Source organism: Puma concolor, chromosome D3 (assembly GCF_028749965.1).
Source record: "Puma concolor isolate L17-30 chromosome D3, mPumCon1.1.hap2, whole genome shotgun sequence".
Classification (NCBI taxonomy): Eukaryota; Metazoa; Chordata; class Mammalia; order Carnivora; family Felidae; genus Puma; species Puma concolor.
Genome location: NC_141678.1, coordinates 41,310,050 through 41,332,279, shown reverse-complemented (window position 1 = coordinate 41,332,279; position 22,230 = coordinate 41,310,050). Strand labels below are relative to the sequence as shown.

At 35.3% G+C, this 22,230-nt stretch overlaps 1 protein-coding gene and 1 long non-coding RNA gene across 3 annotated transcripts in view; one reads left to right on the top strand and one right to left on the bottom strand.

Annotated features, from left to right (window-relative positions):
• The window catches only part of SMCHD1 (structural maintenance of chromosomes flexible hinge domain containing 1), a 155,862-nt gene that overhangs the window by 109,721 nt on the left and 23,911 nt on the right, over positions 1-22,230 (top strand). For both annotated transcript variants that reach the window (XM_025931088.2, XM_086682567.1), the window contains 10 exons: positions 107-194; positions 1,023-1,154; positions 2,022-2,174; positions 10,311-10,437; positions 10,606-10,725; positions 11,897-11,982; positions 14,048-14,170; positions 17,928-18,118; positions 19,788-19,897; positions 20,360-20,430. In XM_025931088.2, the coding sequence (XP_025786873.1) occupies positions 107-194; positions 1,023-1,154; positions 2,022-2,174; positions 10,311-10,437; positions 10,606-10,725; positions 11,897-11,982; positions 14,048-14,170; positions 17,928-18,118; positions 19,788-19,897; positions 20,360-20,430 (1,201 nt within the window). The remainder of the gene's footprint in view (positions 1-106; positions 195-1,022; positions 1,155-2,021; positions 2,175-10,310; positions 10,438-10,605; positions 10,726-11,896; positions 11,983-14,047; positions 14,171-17,927; positions 18,119-19,787; positions 19,898-20,359; positions 20,431-22,230) is intronic.
• LOC147575523 (uncharacterized) lies at positions 18,287-21,543 on the bottom strand. The gene is made up of 3 exons (XR_015242479.1): positions 21,335-21,543; positions 20,825-21,083; positions 18,287-18,544 (listed from the first exon to the last, which is right to left on the bottom strand). It is a non-coding gene; the product is annotated as an uncharacterized LOC147575523 (long non-coding RNA).

Below are 22,230 nucleotides of genomic sequence, written 5' to 3'. Positions count from 1 at the left end.
TGTTTTTGTATGCATTTTGTGGAAGGAACGGAATATGTTGATGCTTTGAATTCCTTATCTTTTTAATTAAAAGTTGTCAGTGATCTTCTCTTTCTTTCTAACTTAGGGATAAAGCAATTCCTAACAAAGTGGGGACCTATTGTGTCCAGTTTGGTTTTATGATGGATAAAGCAAATATTCTTAACAGTGAACAGGTTTGCTTACTCTTTTTATATACTATAGTTAGCTTTACATTTTCTTGCCTAGTGTAGGAATGAAAAGGTTTTGTTTTAAAAGTGAATTATTGGATGCAAAGTATAAATAGTGCAATTTTCAGGACTTAGAAAAGAATATATTTAAATTATGTTCAATAATATGACCTGATGTAGAAATTACTTTTCCCATTTCTCTTTATTTCAAAGACTCCAGAAGGCATTTTAGTGTATATCATGATAAGGTTACTTCTATCAACCATACATGAAAATTTTTCAGTTAATAACATTTTAGATACTAGTAATTCTGAATAATGAAATTTAAAGTAATTTTGATATACATCATCTCCATTCAATATCTTAGTGTACTAAATTTTTAAAAATCGTTTTTTTTTTTTAAAGTTTATTTATTTATTGTGAGAGAGTTGAGTGAGGGAGGAGCAGAGAAAGAGGGAGAATCTCAAGCAGGCTCCACGCTGTCAGCACAGACCCCATGCAGGGCTTAAATTCATGAAACCCTGAGATCATGGCCTGAACCGAAATCTAGAATCAGACGCTTAACTGAGCCACCCAGGTGCCCCCAAAATTGTCTGTATTTTTAAATCCCTCTAAATTTGTTCTTAGATGACTGTTAACATGCAAAAATTTATCTCTGAATTTATCTTTTCTGAATTTAAAAAGTAAGTTGATTCCAAGTTTAGGAGATTAAGATCTATTTTAGAAGGTGACGTTTCATTTTATTTAGTATATGCTAGCATTATTTCTTGTCTTACTCTTAAATACTAAACCATCAATATATTATTCATCACAATGCTGCTTTTGTTTTGTAAGATTATAGTTGATGTTCTACCTAATGAACCTGTGAAGTTAGTTCCTAAAATCCAGCCAGCTACACCAGCTGTTTCAAATGTTCGTTCAGTTGCCAGTAGGACCTTGGCCAAAGATTTACATCTTATTATTACGGTAATGTTTATTTACTTCCAAAATTGCAAAGAATAAGAAAAATTATTTCTAGTTTTAGTGTACAGAATAGTTATTTATAGAGTTAGACCTTAATTATTCAGTTTAAGATAATATGGAAAATTTGTGTGGGTGAATGAAATGTTTATAAACACCTTTGTATTTGAATACAGAGAATGTGTAACATTATACATAAAATATATCCAGATATACTAAGTAGGACTGACTCAAAAATGCAGGAATTTGCCTACCTTTCCTAATACATACCTTTCTTTCATGTATGTATTATGAATATGTGTGAAGTAAATTGATTCCTCAGTGTCCATTTCACTATTGGGATAGAAGGAAGTAATTATTTTTGAGAGATCTGCTCTGATGATTGATCACAATGAGCTCTTTAAAGCTTCTTATTACCGAGAGAGTAAGCAGCAATAGAGCTGCTGAGAATATTAACAAAAATACGTAAAACACAGTAGCCGACTTCACCTTTATGGAAAATTTTGCTGGTGGGATACTTAACTCCTTTCAGAAAGTTTTCTGCTGTTTTAGACGGGTGAATCATTCTTCTCTTCCTAGATCAATAGATGAATAAAAGTAAAAGACAAGGTGAAATTTTAAAATGGGAGTCCTTTTAATATAGAAAGTTATAAATCATTATATTAGATGGAAGCCTCTGGTTCTTTTACAGTTTCTCAGATTATTTTCTGCCTGTGGAGCTCTTAATCCGAGAACTGAATTCTGTGTTTGGAGTAAGAAGGATGATGATAATTAGATATTTAGAGTTTATATTGTATTTCTGATACATTCATTTCCTTTTCTGGATTTAATCTCCTTACCAGTTCTTCTAATTTATCTTTTGTTTACTTGAAGGATGACTACAATAATCAAACTGGAATTGATTTGGTTGGCACTGTAGTAGCTACAATTAAAGGTTCTAATGAGGAAGATACAGATACACCACTCTTTATTGGGAAAGTTAGAACGCTGGAATTTCCCTTTGTGAAAGGCTCAGCTGAAATCACGGTAATTTTTATGTCTTCTGGTAGATAATATTTCTGTATTTAATATTATAAACCACAGAGTTAAATACCCGTTCTTTTGTGTATATAACTATGAAGATGTTCTAAGTATAGCATTAAATTGCAAAGTCAGTGGAAATACTTTGTGATTTTGCTGTAAGCTATTACACATTGGACCCAGGATCATTCTTTTAACAAATTTTTTATTTTTTTTTTTTTATTTTATTTTTTTTCAACGTTTATTTATTTTTGGGACAGAGAGAGACAGAGCATGAACGGGGGAGGGGCAGAGAGAGAGGGAGACACAGAATCGGAAACAGGCTCCAGGCTCTGAGCCATCAGCCCAGAGCCTGACGCGGGGCTCGAACTCCCGGACCGTGAGATCGTGACCTGGCTGAAGTCGGACGCTTAACCGACTGCGCCACCCAGGCGCCCCTGGACCCAGGATCATTCTTACTATAAGCAAGAACCTCTTTTTCCCTATGGATGACTCTTTCCTCTGATTGTAGTGATTTTTAGCTTTGGTGATAATATATTCGTGTTTCATTGAAAAGTTACCATTCTGTGGATAGAAATAGAATATAATACAGCCCAGGTAAAATATATACATATATCAAGGCACCTGAGGGGCTCAGTCAGTTAAGCATCTGAATCTTGATTTTGGCTCAGGTCATGATCTCACGGTTGCTGAGATGGAACCCAAGTTGGACTCTGGGCTGACAGCATGGAGTCTGCTTGGGATTCTCTATCTCTGTCCCTCCCCTGCTTGTGCTCTCTCTCTTTCTCTCAAAATAAATATTTAAAAAATGTATACATATCTAGAAAAAATTTTATAAAAAGCTTATCTTTGTTACTTTTATTTTTCAAAATGGAAATACTTTTACTTGTGTAAAAAATACACAGTTCAGAAACTTCAAAAACAATCACTATTTTATCACCCTTCAGAGATAATGTTGATTAGCAATTTAGTGAGACTTACCTTACAGACTTTCTGTATATACACAAACACTGCACAGATACCCCATGTGTATATTATTTATATACGTGAGTAGGGTATAAAATTTCATTAATATAAAACTGTGCTTTTATAAAAATTTTATTTAACACACCCATGGCATATTTTATCAGTACGTATAAACTTACGTCATTGTATTATGATCATAATTTAATCAGTCCTAAGTGGAAATTTAGTTGCTTTCCAAAGCTTGTTATCAACAATGCTTTCATCAGGTTTCTTCTGTGTACATCCTTTTCCACGTCTGATTATTTGTTTTAGAAATTGCTAGAAGTAGAATTGGAGGCAGCATTTTAAGCCTTTTGGTAGGTAGATATTGCCAATTGCTGTTTAGTTTACATTCCCACCAGAAATAATGTGTATTTACCTTCATAATATTACCAGCCCTAAATATGAATGATTTTTGGAACTCTAACCCAAGTTTCCTATATTTAAAAAAATATTTTGTTATTAGTGGGGTTGAATATTTTTCTTGTTCTTGATCTTTTTAGGATTGTCCCTTGATGCTTTGTCTTTTGGAATATTCATCATTTTCATAATTTTATATTACAGATAATCATGTTCTTTTGTATATAAGGATTGTTTCCTGATTTTGTTTTTTAGATTTTAGCTTTGTTTATACTGGAGTGCAGAAAGGATTATGTCCACAATTCCTGCCCTAGTACTCTTATGCCATTAATCTTTTGATTATTTTTAACATTTTTCAAATTCATTAAGTTCCTTGGTATCATTTATTGAATAATTCTTCCTGTACCTGTAAATCTGAAATGTCACCTTTCTTATATTTATTTATTTTTTAATGTTTGTTTATTTTGAGAGAGAAAGAGCAAGCGGCAGGGTGGGGCAGAAAGAGAGGGAGAAAGAATCTCAAGTAGCCTCTGCAGTGTCAGTGCAGAGCCTGATGCAGGAGGGCTGGATCCCACATGAGATCATGACCTGAGCCTAAATCAAGATTTAGACGCTAACTGACTGAGCCACCCAGGTGCCCCTATATCTATTTTTGAGAGAGAGAGGATGCACATGCACACAGCATGGAGGGGAAGAGATAGAGAGAATCTTAAGTAGGCTCCATGCTCAGTGTGGAGCCCAATATGCAGGGCTTGATTCCACATCCCTGGGATTATGACCTGAGCTGAAATCAAGAGTTGGATGCTCAGTTGACTGAGCCACCCAGGCACCCCATCTTTCTGGTATTTTTTTTATTGTTGCCAGTGTTCATCTTTTTATCTAATCCAGTGCCAATACTACATTGTTTTAATAACATTAGGCTTAAAATTGGGGAGCCTGCCTGCTTGCACCTGGCCTGCAGTAAATGTATTGGTTAGTCTGTCGGTGACAGACCATTACAGCATTTCCATCTTAATTAGTTTCCAGTATTTGAAGTTCTGGAGGTTTTACATAATGATCTGCATCTCTGATTTATGTGGAGAATTCTAAAGATCTGGCAGTACTGGACTATGATTCTCTTAGGGCAGAAGGATTTTCCAGTCCCTTGTATTCATGCCACTTGTTTTTATCTCTTGACATTGAGGGCAGTTGTCATTTGTTACTTATATTCACACTTGTTCTTTTATTTTTGTTATAGTAGAGAGTAAAAGTGAAATTTTCTTGTACCCTAACAAAAATTAGGTAATGAAAGCCACATGTTGAAAGACAAAGAAAACATTTTGAATGTGCAAAGTAGGTTTGTGTTGGAAGAATACACCTAGCCCACTTACCTTTGTCTTGTTTCCTTGACCTCCCCTCCCCTTGTAGGCATTTGAAGTTGCTACTCTGGCTGTACACATTTATGAGGTTAAGATGGTGACTTAAGCTATTCCCTTGCAGCTGCATATATAGAATCTAAGCTTCATGTCATTCATATGACTTTCCACTAGAGGTTCCTAATATCCCACTGAATAAGCAGAAAACTCTCAAGTCCTTCTTGGCTTCTGGCCCAGCTGTTGATTTATTAGGTCTAAGATAGGGGCTCTGGAATCTGATGTAACAAGCAGGTAGTTCTCATCAATATGGACATTTAGGAAATACTGGCTCAGAACAAGACTAGTTATTTGTTAGTATAACAATAATATAATGGTTAATTATAATTAAATGTTCCACATTTGATTGAAAAGAATGTGTATTGTTTAATTCAGGTTATAATCTAAGCCTATTGTTCAAGTTGTTTTCTAATTCTCTTTATTGCTTATGTCATCTAGAAATTTCTTATTTATTTATTTATTTATTTATTTATTTATTTATTTATTTATTTATTTATTTTAATTTACATCCAAATGAGTTAGCACATAGTGCAACAATGATTTCAGGAGTAGATTCCTTAGTGCCCCTTACCCATTTAGCCCATCCACCCTTCCACACCCTCTCCAGTAACCCTCTGTTCTCCATATTTAACAGTCTCTTATGTTTTGTCCCCCTCCCTGTTTTTATATTATTTTTGTTTCCCTTCCCTATGTTCATCTGTCTCATCTCTTAAAGTCCTCATATGAGTGAAGTCATATGATATTTGTCTTTCTCTGGCTGACTAGTTTCACTTAGCATATTACCCTCCAGTTCCATCCACGTAGTTGCAAATGGCAAGATTTCATTCTTTTGGATTGCCGAGTAATACTCCATTGTGTGTGTGTGTGTGTGTGTGTGTGTGTGTGTGTGTGTGTGTGTATGTGTGTGTGTGTGTGTGTGTATATATATATATATATATATATATATATATATATATATATATATACATACATACATATATACACACCACATCTTTTTTATCCATTCATCCATCAATGGACATTTGGGCTCTTTCCATACTTTGGCTATTGTTGATAGTGCTGCTATAAACATGGGGGTGCATGTGTCCCTTTGAAACAGCACACCTGTATCCCTTGGATAAATACCTAGTAGTGCAACTGCTGGGTCATAGGGTAGTTCTATTTTTAATTTTTTGAGGAACCCCCATACTGTTTTCCAGAGTGGCTGCACCAGCTTGCATTCCCACCAGCAATGCAAAAGAGATTCTCTTTTTTTTGCACCCTCACCAACATCTGTTGTTGCCTGAGTTGTTAATGTTAGCCATTCTGACAGGTGTAGGGTGGTATCTCATTGTGGTTTTGATTTGTATTTCCCTGATGATGAATGGTGTTGAGCATTTTTTCGTGTGTCAGTTGGCCATGTGGATGACTTGTTTGGAGAAGTGTCTATGTCTTTTGCCCATTTCTTCACTGGATTATTTATTTTCTTGGTGTTGAGTTTGATAAGTTCTTTATAGATTTTGGATACTAACCCTTTGTCTGATATGTTGTTTGCAAATATCTTCTCCCTTTCTGTCGGTCGCCTTTTAGTTTTGCTGATTGTTTGCTTTGCTGTACAGAAGCTTTTTATTTTGATGAGGTCCCAGTAGTTCATTTTTGCTTTTGTTTCCCTTGCCTCCAGAGACGTGTTGAGTAAGAAGTTGCTGCAGCCAAGATCAAAGAGGTTTTTGCCTGCTTTCTCCTCGAGGATTTTGATGGCTCTTTGTCTTAATTTAGGTCTTTCATCCATTTTGAGTTTATTTTTGTGTACAGTGTAAGAAAGTGGTCTAGGTTCATTCTTTTGCATGTCGCTGTCCAGTTTTCCCAGCACTACTTGTTGAAGAGACTGTCTTTATTCCATTGGACATTCTTTCGTGCTTTGTCAAAGATTAGTTGGCCATACATTTATGGGTCCATTTCTGAGTTCTCTATTCTGTTGCACTGATCTGAGTCTGTGTTCTTATGCCAGTACCATACTGTCTTGATGATTACAGCTTTGCAGTATAACTTGAATAAAGTCTGGGATTGTGATGCCTCCTGCTTTGGTTTTCTTTTTCAAGATTGCTTTGGCTATTCGGGGTCTTTTCTGGTTCCATACAGATTTTAGGATTATTTGTTCTAGCTCTGTGAAGAATGCTGGTGTTATTTAATAGGGATTGCATTGAATATGTAGATTGCTTTGGGTAGTATCAACATTTTTAACAATATTTGTTGTTCCTATCCAGGAGCATGGAATCTTTTTCCATTTTTTTGTGTCTTCTTCAATTTCTTTCATAAGCTTTGTATAGTTTTCAGCGTATAGATTTTTCACCTCTTTAAGTTAGATTTATTCCTGGGTATTTTATGGTTTTTGGCGATTGTAAATGGGATCTATTTCTTGATTTCTCTTTCTGTTGCTTCACTATTATGTATAGGAATGCAGCCGATTTCTGTGCATTGATTTTCTATCCTAAAACTTTGCTGAATTCATAAATCAGTTCTAGCAGTTTTTTGGTGGAATGTTTGGGTTTTCCATATAGATCACGTCATCTGTGAAGAGCAAAAGTTTGACCTCCTACTGGCTGATTTGGATGCCTTTTATTTCTTTGTGTTGTCTGATTGCAGAGGCTAAGACTTCCAATACTATGTTGAATAACAGTGGTGAGAGTGGACATCCCTGTCTTGTTGCTGACCTTAGGGATAAAGCTCTCAGTTTTTCCCCATTGAGGATATTTGCATTGGGTCATTCATATATGATCTTGAGGTATGATCTAGAAGTTTCTTTTTTTTTTTAAGACTTTCTTTTTTTTAAGCTTATTTTTGGGTGCCTGGGTTAAGTGTCTGACTTAGGCTCAGGTCATGATCTCACAGTTCATGGTTTCAAGCCCTGCATCAGGCTCTGTACTGACAGCTCGGAGCCTGGAGCCTGCTTCACACTCTGTCTCTGTTTCTGTCTCTCTCTTTCTCTCTCTCTCTCTCTCTCCTAAAAGTAAACATTAAGAAAATTTTTAAAGTTTATTTATTTAGAGAGAGAGAGACAGAGCACAGCAGGGGTAGGGGCAGAGAGAGAGAATCCCAAGTAGGCTCCACACTATCAGTGCAGAGCCTAACGCAGGGCTCAAACACACAAACTATAAGATCATGACCTGAGCCAAAATCAAGAGTTGGACGCTTAACTGACTGAGCCACCTAGGTGCCCCTAGAAATTTCTGAAAAAGATTTCTAACTTTTATTCCTTTATGGATTTGTTCGTTCCCCATATTCCAAATTCCCATTTATGCTTGGATCCACTAATGGACTCTTCTCTTCATTTCCATTATTCTTTGTATCCTTTTCTCTTGCTAAGCTGTACATCAGAGGTTACAAACCATAAAACTTTGAAATAGGAAGGGCCTTCTTTTTTTTTTTTTTTTTTTTTTATGTTTATTTATTTTTGAGAGCAGGAGACACAGCTCCAGGCTCCAAGCTGACAGTAGAGAACCCGATGCGGTGCTCAAACTCACGAACTGTGAGGTCACAACCTGAGGTCACAACCTGAGCTGAAGTTGAATGCATAACTGACTGACCACCCAGGTGCTCCAGGAAGGGCCTCCGTAGTAATACATAAAAGAAAAGATTTTATATTTAACTACATAAAAAGTTAAAACTTTATGTACCATAATCTTATCTTGAACAGAATTAAAAGAATAGTGGCAACATACTGATAATTATTGACCCTGAAGGGTGGGCATGTAGAGATTCATTATATGACTGTACAATAAAAATGTTTTTAATTAAATTGTGTAGAAATACTGCAGTGCACTCACACCAGTATTGGGTTAGGTATATTAAACATATTTCTAAATCTCCTTAAGAACTTCCTGCAAATCAATAAGAAAAAAGACAATCTTGTAGAAAAATAAACACTGAAGAATATGAGCAGGCAGTTAATGGAAGAGGAAATATAAAGGGCCAATAAACAAGAAGCATAACCTTAACACCAGTCAGAGACATGCTAACCAATAATGACTGGTTCTTTTTAATCCATTTCATTGGGTGGAGGGGGGAAACTTGATAATTAAGTGTTGGACAGGCTCAGGGAAACTAGGTATTTTTACACTCTAATGATGAGAGGATAAATTGATGGGCTTTTTGAAGGGAAATTTGATAGTACCTATTAAAATAGTGTTTTTAATGAGTTCTGTTTCTCATTATTCTAGAGAACATACATAGAAATACTGAAAGATATTTTCTTTGCTGTATTTATAAATACTAGTTTAAAATTTGTAAGCAAATTAATTGTTCACCTGATGAGAGGATATAGTGTAGTATACCTATACTATTCCATAAATTTTACGAAGTGCTATCTAGACATTCACTTGCATTGATCAACAAGTCAGACTCCTTGCTAAAAGCCAACTGCTGAACTATGAAATTCAGTTTATATATTTTTAAAATGTGACTTGTATTTTATTTTTGTGCGACTATTCATGTAAATACATTGAAAACAATTTTCAGAAATTATGTGTGATTGCGCCTTGGTTTAATGGTGGGCTTGTATTCTGTATTCCTTGGAAAGAAAATTGTTATCTGTAGTTTATTTGTAATTTTATTTCATGGATTTTTCTACACTATTTTTACCAATGTAAACTTTTAAAAATTCTACTTCTCTATCAGTGAATTGTACTAGTAGTGTAAACCTACTAGTGATACAGCTAGTATCCTTGTTTCCTATAAGAATGTAATAAATAATTTAGGAGGTAACTATAATTTGCAGTATTGTTATGTGCTATGGTCTTAAGCTAAAATATATCAGAAGTGTTTGTGTGCATTAATGAAAATATAATTAAAAAGAAAACAAATCTTTCAAGCTTTTTAGGATCTTTTGTTTGGTCACCTGGGACTAGTGGGTCTACTTCCATGGTAACAGCTGTAACTTAAACTCAGCATTGGGCTTTGGGCATGTCTTTGTGATTGTTTTTATAACTTTCATGCCATCAACTGTTTCACACTGCTTCAACTTCTTAAAGGTTGGCATCAAGAAGACTTTGCAGGTCAAGACAGTAAGTGGCCATTGATACTTGCGTTCTGAAAGAAAAGATACTTTTTCTTATAATTATCTATTATATATAATTTTTGTATAATGTATTTATTGATAAGATCATTTGACTTTCAAACCAGTACCAAAAGGTAAAAAGTTTTATGTCTTGGGTGGTGCTGATGTTTTAGTGAATGTTTAATGGATCTTAAGGATCAGTCAGTGCCTTTTGCCTTGAACGTTTACCACTTGGAAATAGAAGACAGTGAGATACATAACATTTATACGTTGACAAATACATTCTTAAATCTTGTTTTTCCTTACTGCTTTTTTTTTTTTTTCTTTTTACAGAATCTAGTGCTGGCAGAAAGTAGTCCTGGAAGAGATAGTACTGAATATTTTATTATATTTGAGCCTCAGCTACCTGCTCTATCAAGAACATTAGAACCATATATCCTACCCTTTATGTTTTACAATGGTAAGATTTTAGGAAAATAGAGGATTTTTCTTATTCTTGTGGTTCCTCAGATAACCTTGTTTTGCTTTCCATTAACCTGGTGCTTTTTAGTTCTCTAATTATGACATATTTTGAAAAAGTCACAATTTTAGGATTGTTTGAAGTAAATCATCTGAATGTTTTTCTTAGATGTTAAGAAGCAGCAACAAATGGCAGCACTTACAAAAGAAAAGGACCAGGTATCTAAGAATATTATAATGTACAGAAGTTTATTTGAAGCCAGCAAACAGCTTCTTGATGAAATGAAGTGTAAGTCATTTTGTATTCAAAGGTAATAAAAAAAAAATTGGTTTGGGGGAATGTAAGGCAGAAAGTTGAGACCATGAGAAACAAAAATTGTTTGCTTTCCTGAACTACAAGTAAACTGCAGAACACTGCAACAATGGTGTAAGTGAGGCAATAATACCTTATTAGTTATTTGGTCTTAGGATGATGTATTCCATCATTTTAAATAAATTTATATTCTGCTTACCTATAAAAATTTGTAATTTTTTTTTTTATTAGAAATCTGTATACGTTTAAGGCTTTTGACGTGATAATGATGTTTATATCCAGCTTCAGGTTCTGGCAAAAGATATTGAAAGACATTATTACTGCGGAAGTGATAGGTATTTTAATTTTTAGTTTGAGTCATGTATTGAGTCTTGTATTTTACTTAAAATATCTGAAGTATGTCACACCATGGAGGTGTACAGGGCAGCACACACTTGTATAGAAATACATAAGTTACTTATAAGTCAGTGCACACAACGTTTGCTGCAATTTTTAATAAATTTTGAATATTGTTAAGATAAGGCATTTGCTGAATCATTTATGTTTTTCCATTTGTCTTATTTTTTCACTATGGCTTTTGGCTTTGTGTTACATAATTAAAATGTTGAACCATTAACCAACAAATTTGTTCTGCCTGCCTCAGAGTACACACTTTTGTATATCTAAGATGAATGATATTTAGAGCTAAATAGGATGATGATAATACGTCAGTAGTAGCAGTAAAAATTCTTTTTATAAAGTCTTATTTGGTTCTTGTCACAACCTTTAGGCAATTATGTATAAGTTATGTATAGTCATGTGGATTAGAATTAAATGATTTATCTAAGATTACTTGGAGTTTGCAGTATTAGTATATAATATCTTCCTTAACTGTATTGAATTTGTTTTTTATTTTGTGTATTTTTTATTTTTGTGTAGTATATAATATCTTCCATAACCCTATTGAATTTGTTTTTTATTTTTGTGTATTAGATCCAAATCTTAATTTTAGACTTCGTTTCATTTTGAATTTCTAAAATAGTTACTATATATTTTACTTTAGCATCAATCAAAAAGGAAAAAAAACAAGAGATTGAAAATATTTTTCAAAAACTGTCTTTTGGGGGTTATTACAAATTGATACAGGTTTGTTTGTTTTTAATTTTAGGCCGAGTTGAAGAAGCAAAATTAAAAGAGGCTCAGTTGCAAACTGAACTAAAAACACATAATATTGACATTCCTACAACACAGCAGGTACAGTTTCCAAGTATATGTAAAAAAAATTTTTTTAATTAAATTCTAGTCTATAATTTTTTTTTTTTTTTTTGGCCATCCATTTTTATTTAGAATGTTGTAGGCACTCTTGTTGCAGGGGTACCAAGACATGTGGATTGCAGTCTAATCACTTACTAACCATTAAAAGGACTAACAAAATGATAGAGTGCTTTTTTCAAAGAAATTGCAACTTGTATTTCTAATGTAATAACCCCAATAAGTGAAATTAATAATCCACCACTTTGGGAACTGCATTGAAGGGGCTGCATAAGTTATAACCAGTATATGTGGTGGCAAAGAAAATGAGAGAACATGACAATAGGGTTTTTTTTTTAAACTTCTGTTTCTTTGTGTGTAACAAAAGAGAAATCCTATTGTAGGTTATATATTTCTTAACTAAGATAAAAAAGTCAGTGAAGTGGAAGCTTTACATTTCTGTAGCCACATTCTTTTTTTTTTTTCAATATATGAAGTTTATTGTCATATTGGTTTCCATACAACACCCAGTGCTCATCCCAAAAGGTGCCCTCCTCAATACCCATCACCCACTCTCCCCTCCCTCCCACCCCCCATCAACCCTCAGTTTGTTCTCAGTTTTTAAGAGTCTCTTATGCTTTGGCTCTCTTCCACTCTAACCTCTTTTTTTTTTTTTTTTTTTCCTTCCTCTCCCCCATGGGTTTCTGTTAAGTTTCTCAGGATCCACATAAGAGTGAAAACATATGGTATCTGTCTTTCTCTGTATGGCTTATTTCACTTAGCATCACACTCTCCAGTTCCATCCACGTTGCCACAAAGGGCCGTATTTCGTTCTTTCTCATTGCCACGTAGTACTCCATTATGTATATTAACCACAATTTCTTTATGCATTCATCAGTTGATGGACATTTAGGCTCTTTCCATAATTTGGCTATTGTTGAGAGTGCTGCTATAAACATTGGGGTACAAGTGCCCCTATGCATCAGTACTCCTGTATCCCTTGGGTAAATTCCTAGTAGTGCTATTGCTGGGTCATAGGGTAGGTCTATTTTTAATTTTTTGAGGAACCTCCACACTGTTTTCCAGAGTGGCTGCACCAATTTGCATTCCCACCAGCAGTGCAAGAGGGTTCCCGTTTCTCCACGTCCTCTCCAGCATCTATAGTCTCCTGATTTGTTCATTTTGGCCACTCTGGCGTGAGGTGATATCTGAGTGTGGTTTTGATTTGTATTTCCCTGATGAGGAGCGACGTTGAGCATCTGTTCATGTGCCTGTTGGCCATCCGGATGTCTTCTTTAGAGAAGTGTCTATTCATGTTTTCTGCCCATTTCTTCACTGGGTTTTTTGTTTTTCAGGTGTGGAGTTTGGTGAGCTCTTTATAGATTTTGGATACTAGCCCTTTGTCCGATATGTCATTTGCAAATATCTTTTCCCATTCTGTTGATTGCCTTTTAGTTTTGTTGGTTGTTTGCTTTGCAGAAGCTTTTTATCTTCATAAGGTCCCAGTAGTTCATTTTTGCTTTTAATTCCCTTGCCTTTGGGGATGTGTCAAGTAAGAAATTGCTACGGCTGAGGTCAGAGAGGTCTTTTCCTGCTTTCTTCTCTAGGGTTTTGATGGTTTCCTGTCTCACATTCAGGTCCTTTATCCATTTTGAGTTTATTTTTGTGAATGGTGTGAGAAAGTGGTCTAGTTTCAATCTTCTGCATGTTGCTGTCCAGTTCTCCCAGCACCATTTGTTAAAGAGACTGTCTTTTTTCCATTGGATATTCTTTCCTGCTTTGTCAAAGATTAGTTGGCCATACATTTGTGGGTCTAGTTCTGGGGTTTCTATTCTATTCCATTGGTCTATGTGTCTGTTTTTGTGCCAATACCATGCTGTCTTGATGATTACAGCTTTGTAGTAGAGGCTAAAGTCTGGGATTGAGCCACATTCTTTTAAAGTAATGCCTGTTTAATGACTTTATGCTCTTGAGTTGTCCAGATTGTTGATTTTTTTCTGCTGTCATTCTGGGATGTCTGGTACGGGAGTAATTGGTCTTATAGTTAATTTTTCTTTACAAATTACAGATGCCACACATTGAAGCACTTTTGAAAAGAAAACTATCAGAACAGGAAGAATTGAGGAAAAAACCTAGAAGATCATGTACTCTTCCAAACTATACTAAAGCCACTGGAGATGTTTTGGGAAAGGTTTGTGTTTAAGCCTTTTAAGAGGCAGTACATTTTATTATGTTATGTTTAAAACATGTTTTAAAGTAACATAATAAAAAGTGTCAGGTTTTTTTGTACTTTTTAATGTGTTCCCATAAATTACTTGTTCTCGTTACCATAATAGTGATTTGGCGGAATTCAAAACTGGCATAATTCCTAATTGTGGAATTCCATAGTTCTTACTTTTGAGGGCTGTGGCAGAAATTAAATTAGTATGTCTCAGTCCGAGGCTTGTTACCTGCTTAGAGATGCTTTCATGTCAGATGACTTTATAGGTAGCCAAGACCTTTTCATGTGACTCAAACCTCAGTGAGACAACAAAAGAAAAAGGTAAGAATTTCTCTCAGTCTAATAATGTTAGCGAGTTCTGGGGTGCTCCTAGAATTTAAAAAACAATAGCAGAAAATTTCATACATAATTGCTGCCAAAAGAGTTCCATCCTTCTTTAATTCTTTGCCTCTTTGGTTTTTCCTTTTGTCAAATGAATTGTATTTTCATTTTTATCTTTTGATTATTCAATCCTGAACATTCTGTTTTATAGAAAGTTTTTCTTGTAGATGTCCCCAACACCTTTAGTTTTTAATGATGTTAAGGTTTGTGGTGTTATTACGTATTTGTGTTTTACTTGTTGAACTTTTCCATTTCATATGCATCTCTCCTTTCTGCTTTTACCTCTGTTTTATTTTTTTTTTTATTTTTTTTTTCAACGTTTTTATTTATTTTTGGGACAGAGAGAGACAGAGCATGAACGGGGGAGGGGCAGAGAGAGAGGGAGACACAGAATCGGAAACAGGCTCCAGGCTCCGAGCCATCAGCCCAGAGCCTGACGCGGGGCTCGAACTCACGGACCGCGAGATTGTGACCCGGCTGAAGTCGGACGCTTAACCGACTGCGCCACCCAGGCGCCCCTACCTCTGTTTTAAAAGTGAGGAAACTGAGGGGCACCTGAGTGGGCTCAGTTGGTTAGGCGTCCTACTTCGGCTTGGGTCATGACCTTGCAGTTCCTGGGTTTGAGCTCCACATCAGGCTCTGTGCTCATAGCTCAGAGCCTGGAGCTTACTTCAGATTCTGTGTCTCCCTCTCTTCTCTGCTCCTCCCCCATTCATGCTCTGTCTTTTTCTGTCTCTCAAAAATAAATAAACGTTAAAAAATAAATAAATAAATAAAATTGAGGAAACTGAAACTGAGGTAGAGAGATTAAAAAAAAACTTGCTCAAGGTTACATTACATGTGGGTAAGCGGCAGAGCATGGGCTCAAATCCAGGCAGAGTCTGTCTCCAAAGTCTGAATGTTAATCAGTGTTCTTTATACCTATGTGCATCATACTACTTTTACAACCACTATATGAGTTTTTTATAGTATTTCTAGGTTTTGCATGAGGATATTGAAGTTCAGGAATTTAATTGTCAATATATAGTTAGTAAGAGGCAGAACTTAGACATAAACCAAGGTTTTTCTGACTCCAAAGCCCATTGTAGTTTCTTTATAAACAGTTTCCTAGCACCACAAGCCAACTACACAGTGAAAAGAAAGGGTGATGGTTACTCTCAAAGTGTGTAGCTGTGTGTACTACCTAAACCAATAATGGTAGCACTGCCATTAATGTGTTGCATTATTACTTAAATCCAAAATATGAAAATTGAAAAACTAAGTTATAAATTCATAAATTAGAAAACAAGATTCTGATTTATATTTTTTAAAGTTGTTATTCCTCAGAACCCATTTAAAGAATTTATAGAAAGAGGTAGTCTTTGTAGAAGAAGCAGTCTTACAATTTAAGCTTAGTCTAAATGTTAGGCTAACAGTCCACACATTCAGTGGTTATTTGATACAAAATTCTTGCTCAGTAGGTAAGATTTTTACCAAAGCATAAAATAAATTTCAACAGAATAAATATATTGTAGTCTTCCGTTCAAATATTTCTCATCACAGATCTTAAAAATCTGGGAGAACCTTTGAAATCTCATTTTACATAATTTCTCCTTTGGCTTCTCAGAATACAAGTCCTCTCCTAACCATCAAGAGAAAAATTTCTACTCCCTCCATATCATGCTTAATCTTCCTTGATTCCTCTAGGAAAAAAAAAAAAAAAATTCTTGTATTTATTCTGGTATAATTCTAAACTAGAATTAATAATTATGGAATATAGTAAGGGACAAGAGGAGATTTTTCACCTAGACTTTATAATGTGTTTATTTTTGTAATTTTGAATACCTTAGTTAACTTGGATGTTTTAGTCTTCCTCTCCTGAATTCCAAATACCTTGAAATCCCGTCTGCATTTCTTTCTTTTAAGTGCCATTCATCTCCCATTCCTGAGAAAGAAGTCATGACATCCATGAAAAATGGCTAGGGTGGGCTTAAAAGAGCTGAAAAATAGTTAAAGCTTGAATGAACAGAACACTGTATATGGTACACAAGTAAAAATGGTTCATGTTTTCTACAGGATTGTGTTTTTGGAAAAGAAAATCCTATATATACTTCACATCACCTGAAAGTTTAAGAAGAAAGTGTAATGTTAAGGAGCCTAGTGAGAACTTCCAATTATATCTTTATTAAGAAATAACCCAATTATAAGATCAGGGTACTTGTAGAACAACCACAGAATGGGCACCTGTCCTCACACATGTGGTCACAAGTAGAATGAGGTCACTTACTTTGATTTGCCTCTTCTAATCCTTCCTTTGTTTGTTAGAACATTTTTTTAAATCTTCATTTACATGTACTAGTTTCTTTGCATATCTCTCTTACCTTTATTCCACTAACTTAGAGGATTGGAATACAAGAGTAGACATTGTGATGTTTCTAACAATGACAGGACATTTTCATTGCTAGGGCATGTTTTTGCAACCTGGTCAGGTAAGAGTAAAGGATAGATGCTACCATAACGATGCAGTGAATGAGGTTTTGAAACTGGCCTCAAAATTTCAATCTTGTTGGACTTTGAGCAAGAATGTTTGTAACTAGGGGCGCCTGGGTGGCTCAGTCAGTTGAGCGTCTGGCTTGGCTCAGGTAATGATCTCACAGTTTATGGGTTCGAGCCCCGCATCGGTCTTTGTGCTGACAGCTTAGAGCCTGGAGCCTGCTTCGAATTCTGTGTCTCCCTCTCTCTCTGCTCCTCCCCCGTTCATGCTCTGTCTCTCTCTCTCCTTCAAAAATAAATAAAAACATTTAAAAAAAAGTTAAAAAAGAAGAATGTACAAATACTGAAGTATTTGTAAATAGGAAAGTAAGTTTATTCTAAGTTCCAGTGTGTTCTTATAAGCAGAAGAAACGATTCTTATTTGTGACATTTAGATTTGTTTTCTGAAAGAAATACTGTATATTGGAGTGAGGTGTCTACTTAGACGGGTATGTGATGTATAACTATATTTATGTTTAGTTGAATCTTAATCCTTCATATATGTATATTATTTTATGGTTATTTTATCAATTAAGATCTATCCCAGTAGTGAAGGTATCATATATATCATTAATTAGCTAATAACATTCTAAGTATTTTTTCCTTGCTCATTTGCCAAGTTTACAGGAGTTTACTCTGTGAAACAGTTTTTCCAAAATTTAATAGCAGAATAGACCGTTAACTATTTAAGCCAGTAAGCTTTTATAGTTTGAGAATTTTCATGTGAGTATTTCAGAAAAGTTTTTGCTGTTTAGATGTGGTTTTTAAAATACTTAATATCAAATTTTTATATATTTAAAAGTTTTTTACCTGATTTTTAAAAAATGGGTTGTAGATTGCACACCTGGCACAAATTGAAGATGACAGAGCCGCAATGGTTATTTCTTGGCATCTGGCGAGTGACATGGACTGTGTTGTCACCCTGACCACCGATGCTGCACGTCGTATCTATGATGAAACCCAAGGTCGTCAGCAGGTGTTGCCCCTTGATTCTATTTATAAGAAGACTCTTCCAGATTGGAAAAGGTTAGAAAAAAGTGGGAGTAATGATTTTTTTCTGAAATCACTTTTCTGTTATCAAAGTGCTTAATTTTGAAATGGTTTCTGTAAAAGATGCCTAAAACAAACTGAGCAGTGACCCACATTAACTAGGTTATCTTTACCTTCTTTACAAATGAGTATACTTCATTAAGATGAGTATTGCAGTGAATTTAATCAAATATGCCAGGCATGTTTAATTTGCCAATTAAATGTTATTTGTGTATAAGTCACACATGCACACACAAATCCAAAGCAAGTTTTTGGCTTTTGTAACAGGAAGGATGTCAATATCATTGATGAAATACAAAACTCTTTTATTTGGACTAGGAGTGTAGATTCATGTCTTTTGTCCTGTTTATGTCCTGTGAAGATAAGCAGTCATCATTTAGGTAGAGAAGGTCTGCATTGGAACTGCCAATAGCAAAGTTGAAATGTAAAAGACTAGTTAGAATGTTGTATTATTATTTTAATATAAATCTAGTTTTTTTAATTACTTCCCCATTTACTTTTCAAAGTATGTTTTTAAGGAATAACTATGCAAACCAATTAGGCATTTTTTATCTAAAAAATACTTTATGTGTACTCTGATTTTGAGCTTAAAAGACTAGAAGGAAATGGTAACAAAACAAAGTAAAATGTATGATGGAGTATTAATGAATAATTTTCTCAGACTTATAAACAAAGTTGTACAATTGGGTAGGAATAGGGACTTGACGGAGAATGGGACCTCTATTAATATTATATATGAATGTTATTAAACTAACATTAATTTCATTTTGTAATCTAAAAATGGTTTGAGGAAACAACCAGAATTTGAACTCAAATCTGTCTGCTTTTAAAATCTCCCACTTCGCTACTAGTCAGTACTCATTTTAAACAACACAGGAAATCCAGTAATTCCTGTGTTCATTGAGGGTAATACTTTTTGTATGAATAGTTTTTCCTTTAGGAGGGCCTCTTTTGTCTGCAGAATCTGTGAAGACCAAGTTAATATTTGACTTAGGGGAAAGTATGAATTTGGTATTTGCGGCTAATGTTTGCATTAGAAGTTAGTTATTCTCTCCATTCCTGGTATTGTGCTTCTTACTCAGATTGAGTTAATAACTAGCTCCTAGAGCCACCCCTACCCTGCAGTGCTCCTACTTTCAACATTTGAGAAAACCAGCACCATGTGTAAGGGAAAGGTCATGACAGTCTAGTTAGCCTCCATCTCTTGAATCTCATTGTTCTCTCTGGGCTGCCGTTGCTCATTCTGTACCCTGTATGGAAAGGACAGGGAGCCAGAGTACTCGATCTCCCTCCCTCACATGGGTCTCTGTCTTGGGCCTTGCCTCTTTCCCCATCCGTGCTAGGGCCACTCTCCACATGAAATAGTCATCTCATTTAGGGGCAACTTTTGAGGCTGCTTTTCTTTTTTCCTTGTTAAACCCAACAGCAGTTTATATTGATTTTAATAGCACCGATAAAACTAAACAGATATTCTTATATAGTATATATTATTTTCATAGTTAATCATTTAGGAGTGTCACTTGTGGATAAGGAATTGATTTAAATGACCACAATAATGATAAGCAACGTATACATATGCTTTTCATATTATGTTTTTTAATTAAAAATTTATATTTGCTTTAGTATTTAATTTCTTTTCATTCAGACCTCTACCTCATTACCGAAATGGAAAATTGTATTTTAAACCCATTGGAGATCCAGTCTTTGCCCGAGATTTGTTAACATTTCCAGACAACGTAGAACATTGTGAAACAGGTAAAGGAAATTGTGAATTTTTTTTTTTAACTTTATTTATTTTTGAGAGAGAGTGGGGGGCGAGGGGGGTGGTAGGCACAGAGAGGAAGATAGAGAATCCAAGGTAGTAGGCTCCACACCATCAGCAAAGAGCTGAGCGTGGGGCTCTAACTCACAAACTGTGAGATCATGACCTGATCTGAGATTGGACACTCAACTGACTGAGCCACCCAGGTGCTCCTATAGTGACTTTATAATAAAGATGTTAAGACTTATGATCCAGATATACAAATTACTGGTTATGGAAATTTACGTTATTTATTTTTTTTATAAGTTCTAGTTTTATTAATATTTAATTCTCTTTTTTTTTTTCTTGTTAGAGGGGTAAAATTTTGATGTCAGCATTCTAAGAAAATTTTGTATGCCAACATTTTAATATGACCAAAGATATCATAATTTAAAAAATTTATTGAACTTTTTTAGTATTCGGTATGCTGTTAGGAGACACCATTATTTTGGATAATTTGGATGCTGCCAATCATTACAGAAAAGAGGTATGTATTTGAATTTTTTTTTAATTTCTAGCTCTACTTTTAATGTGTGTTTTTAAAGTTTTACATTTTAAGGCCCTATATAGGAATAATTTTGTGATAATGTTCAGATGACTAACCTTTTCAAAACCAATTTAAATCCTGCAAATTGACAAGCAGCATAAAACTGGACACAGTATGTGAATGAATGGGCCAGGATACAAATTAAAATGAGACATGTTTGGGGGATTTGAAATTATCTCAAAACTAGTATCTGCTGTTGATGATGGTATTGGAAAAAGAGTATTCTCAGATAATGTTTGTGGAAATGTAATTTGATGGAGCTCTTATTGTTAGGGCTGCTTTGACAAAGTGCCACAGACTAAGAAGCTTAAACAATAGAAATTCATTGACTTACACTTCCAGAGGCTTGAAATCCAAATTCAAAGTGTGGGCAGTATCGATTCTTTGTGAGGGCTGTGAGGAAAGGATCTATTCCAGGCCTCCTTCCTTGGTTTGTGGATAGTCCTCCCTGTGTCTCTTCACATCCATGCGTATCTATGTCCCCTTCTTATAGAGACACCACTTGTTGGATTATGGGCCCAACCTTATAACCTCATTTTAATTTGATGACTTCTATAAAGACGCTATCTTCAAGTAAGATCACATTTGAGGACCTGAGGGGTTAAGACATTAACATAGGAACTTTGAGGGACACAATTCAATCCATAACACGTTTGAAGGGCAGTTTGGCAATATAAATGTTTCAGTTATCGCTTCCTAGCAAGCACTGCAAAGGTTAGTAGCTTTAAACAATAACAGCATATTAGTTTTCAGGTCTCTGTGGGTGTCTCCAAATAGTGTTAGCTAGTTGGAGTGTTGTCTAGTTACACTTGGGATGGTGGGAACTCCAGAGTGCCTCACTCACACAGCTGGCATTTGGTGCTGGTTACTTTCTGGGAATTCAGCCGAGTCTGGTCAGAGGCTCAGCTGGCACTATCTTCTGTTGTCACTATTCTCAAACTGCCACCCCAGGGTGTTGTGGTATAATGCCATTAAGAATTTTTAGGGGTGTCTGGGTGGCTCAGTCAATTAGCCATCCAACTCTCAATCTCAGCTCAGGTCTTGATCTCAGGGTTGTGAGTTCAAGCCCCACATTGGGCTCCATGCTGGACGTGGACCTATTTAAAAAAAAATTTTTTTTTTTTAAGAAACCCTTTTGTCTACCTAAGAATCTAGGAAGCAGGGCCTTATATCTGAGGTCTTAACAAAGGAACATCTTTAATTTCATTTTGACCCTTAGGATACATTTTACTGGCGAGGCACTGGGTTTGATCTTTGTTCTGAGGTTCTTCATTTCTTTTTGAAGAACATTTTGGTTACTGAGCAGGCTGGAGATGAAAAATCACCTAGCATGTCCAGGGTTAGAAATATTTCATTGACATTATTTTTATTTTCTTATTTCCCTTATTATTATTAATTTCCTTGAAATTATTTCCTACTTTATCTCCTACTCATACTGACTAGTTGATACTGGCTGCTGGCTGGGCACTCAGCTGGGGCTGTAGGCTGACACACGTGGGTCTTTTCATGTGAGTCTCTTCTTGTGACTGCTTGGGTTTTTTCAAATGGCATCTGGGTTCCAAGAAGGGGTGTTCCAAGCAGTTAAGACAGAAGCTGTAGGTCTCTTAAGTCCCATCCTCAGAAAGTACATTTCATAGCTCAGAATCTGGCCAGCCCAGATCCAAGGGGGTAGGTGGGGAGGTGGGAATAGACTCTCCCTTCTCCATGGGAGAAGGGGCAAAGAATTTGCAGCCATCTTTA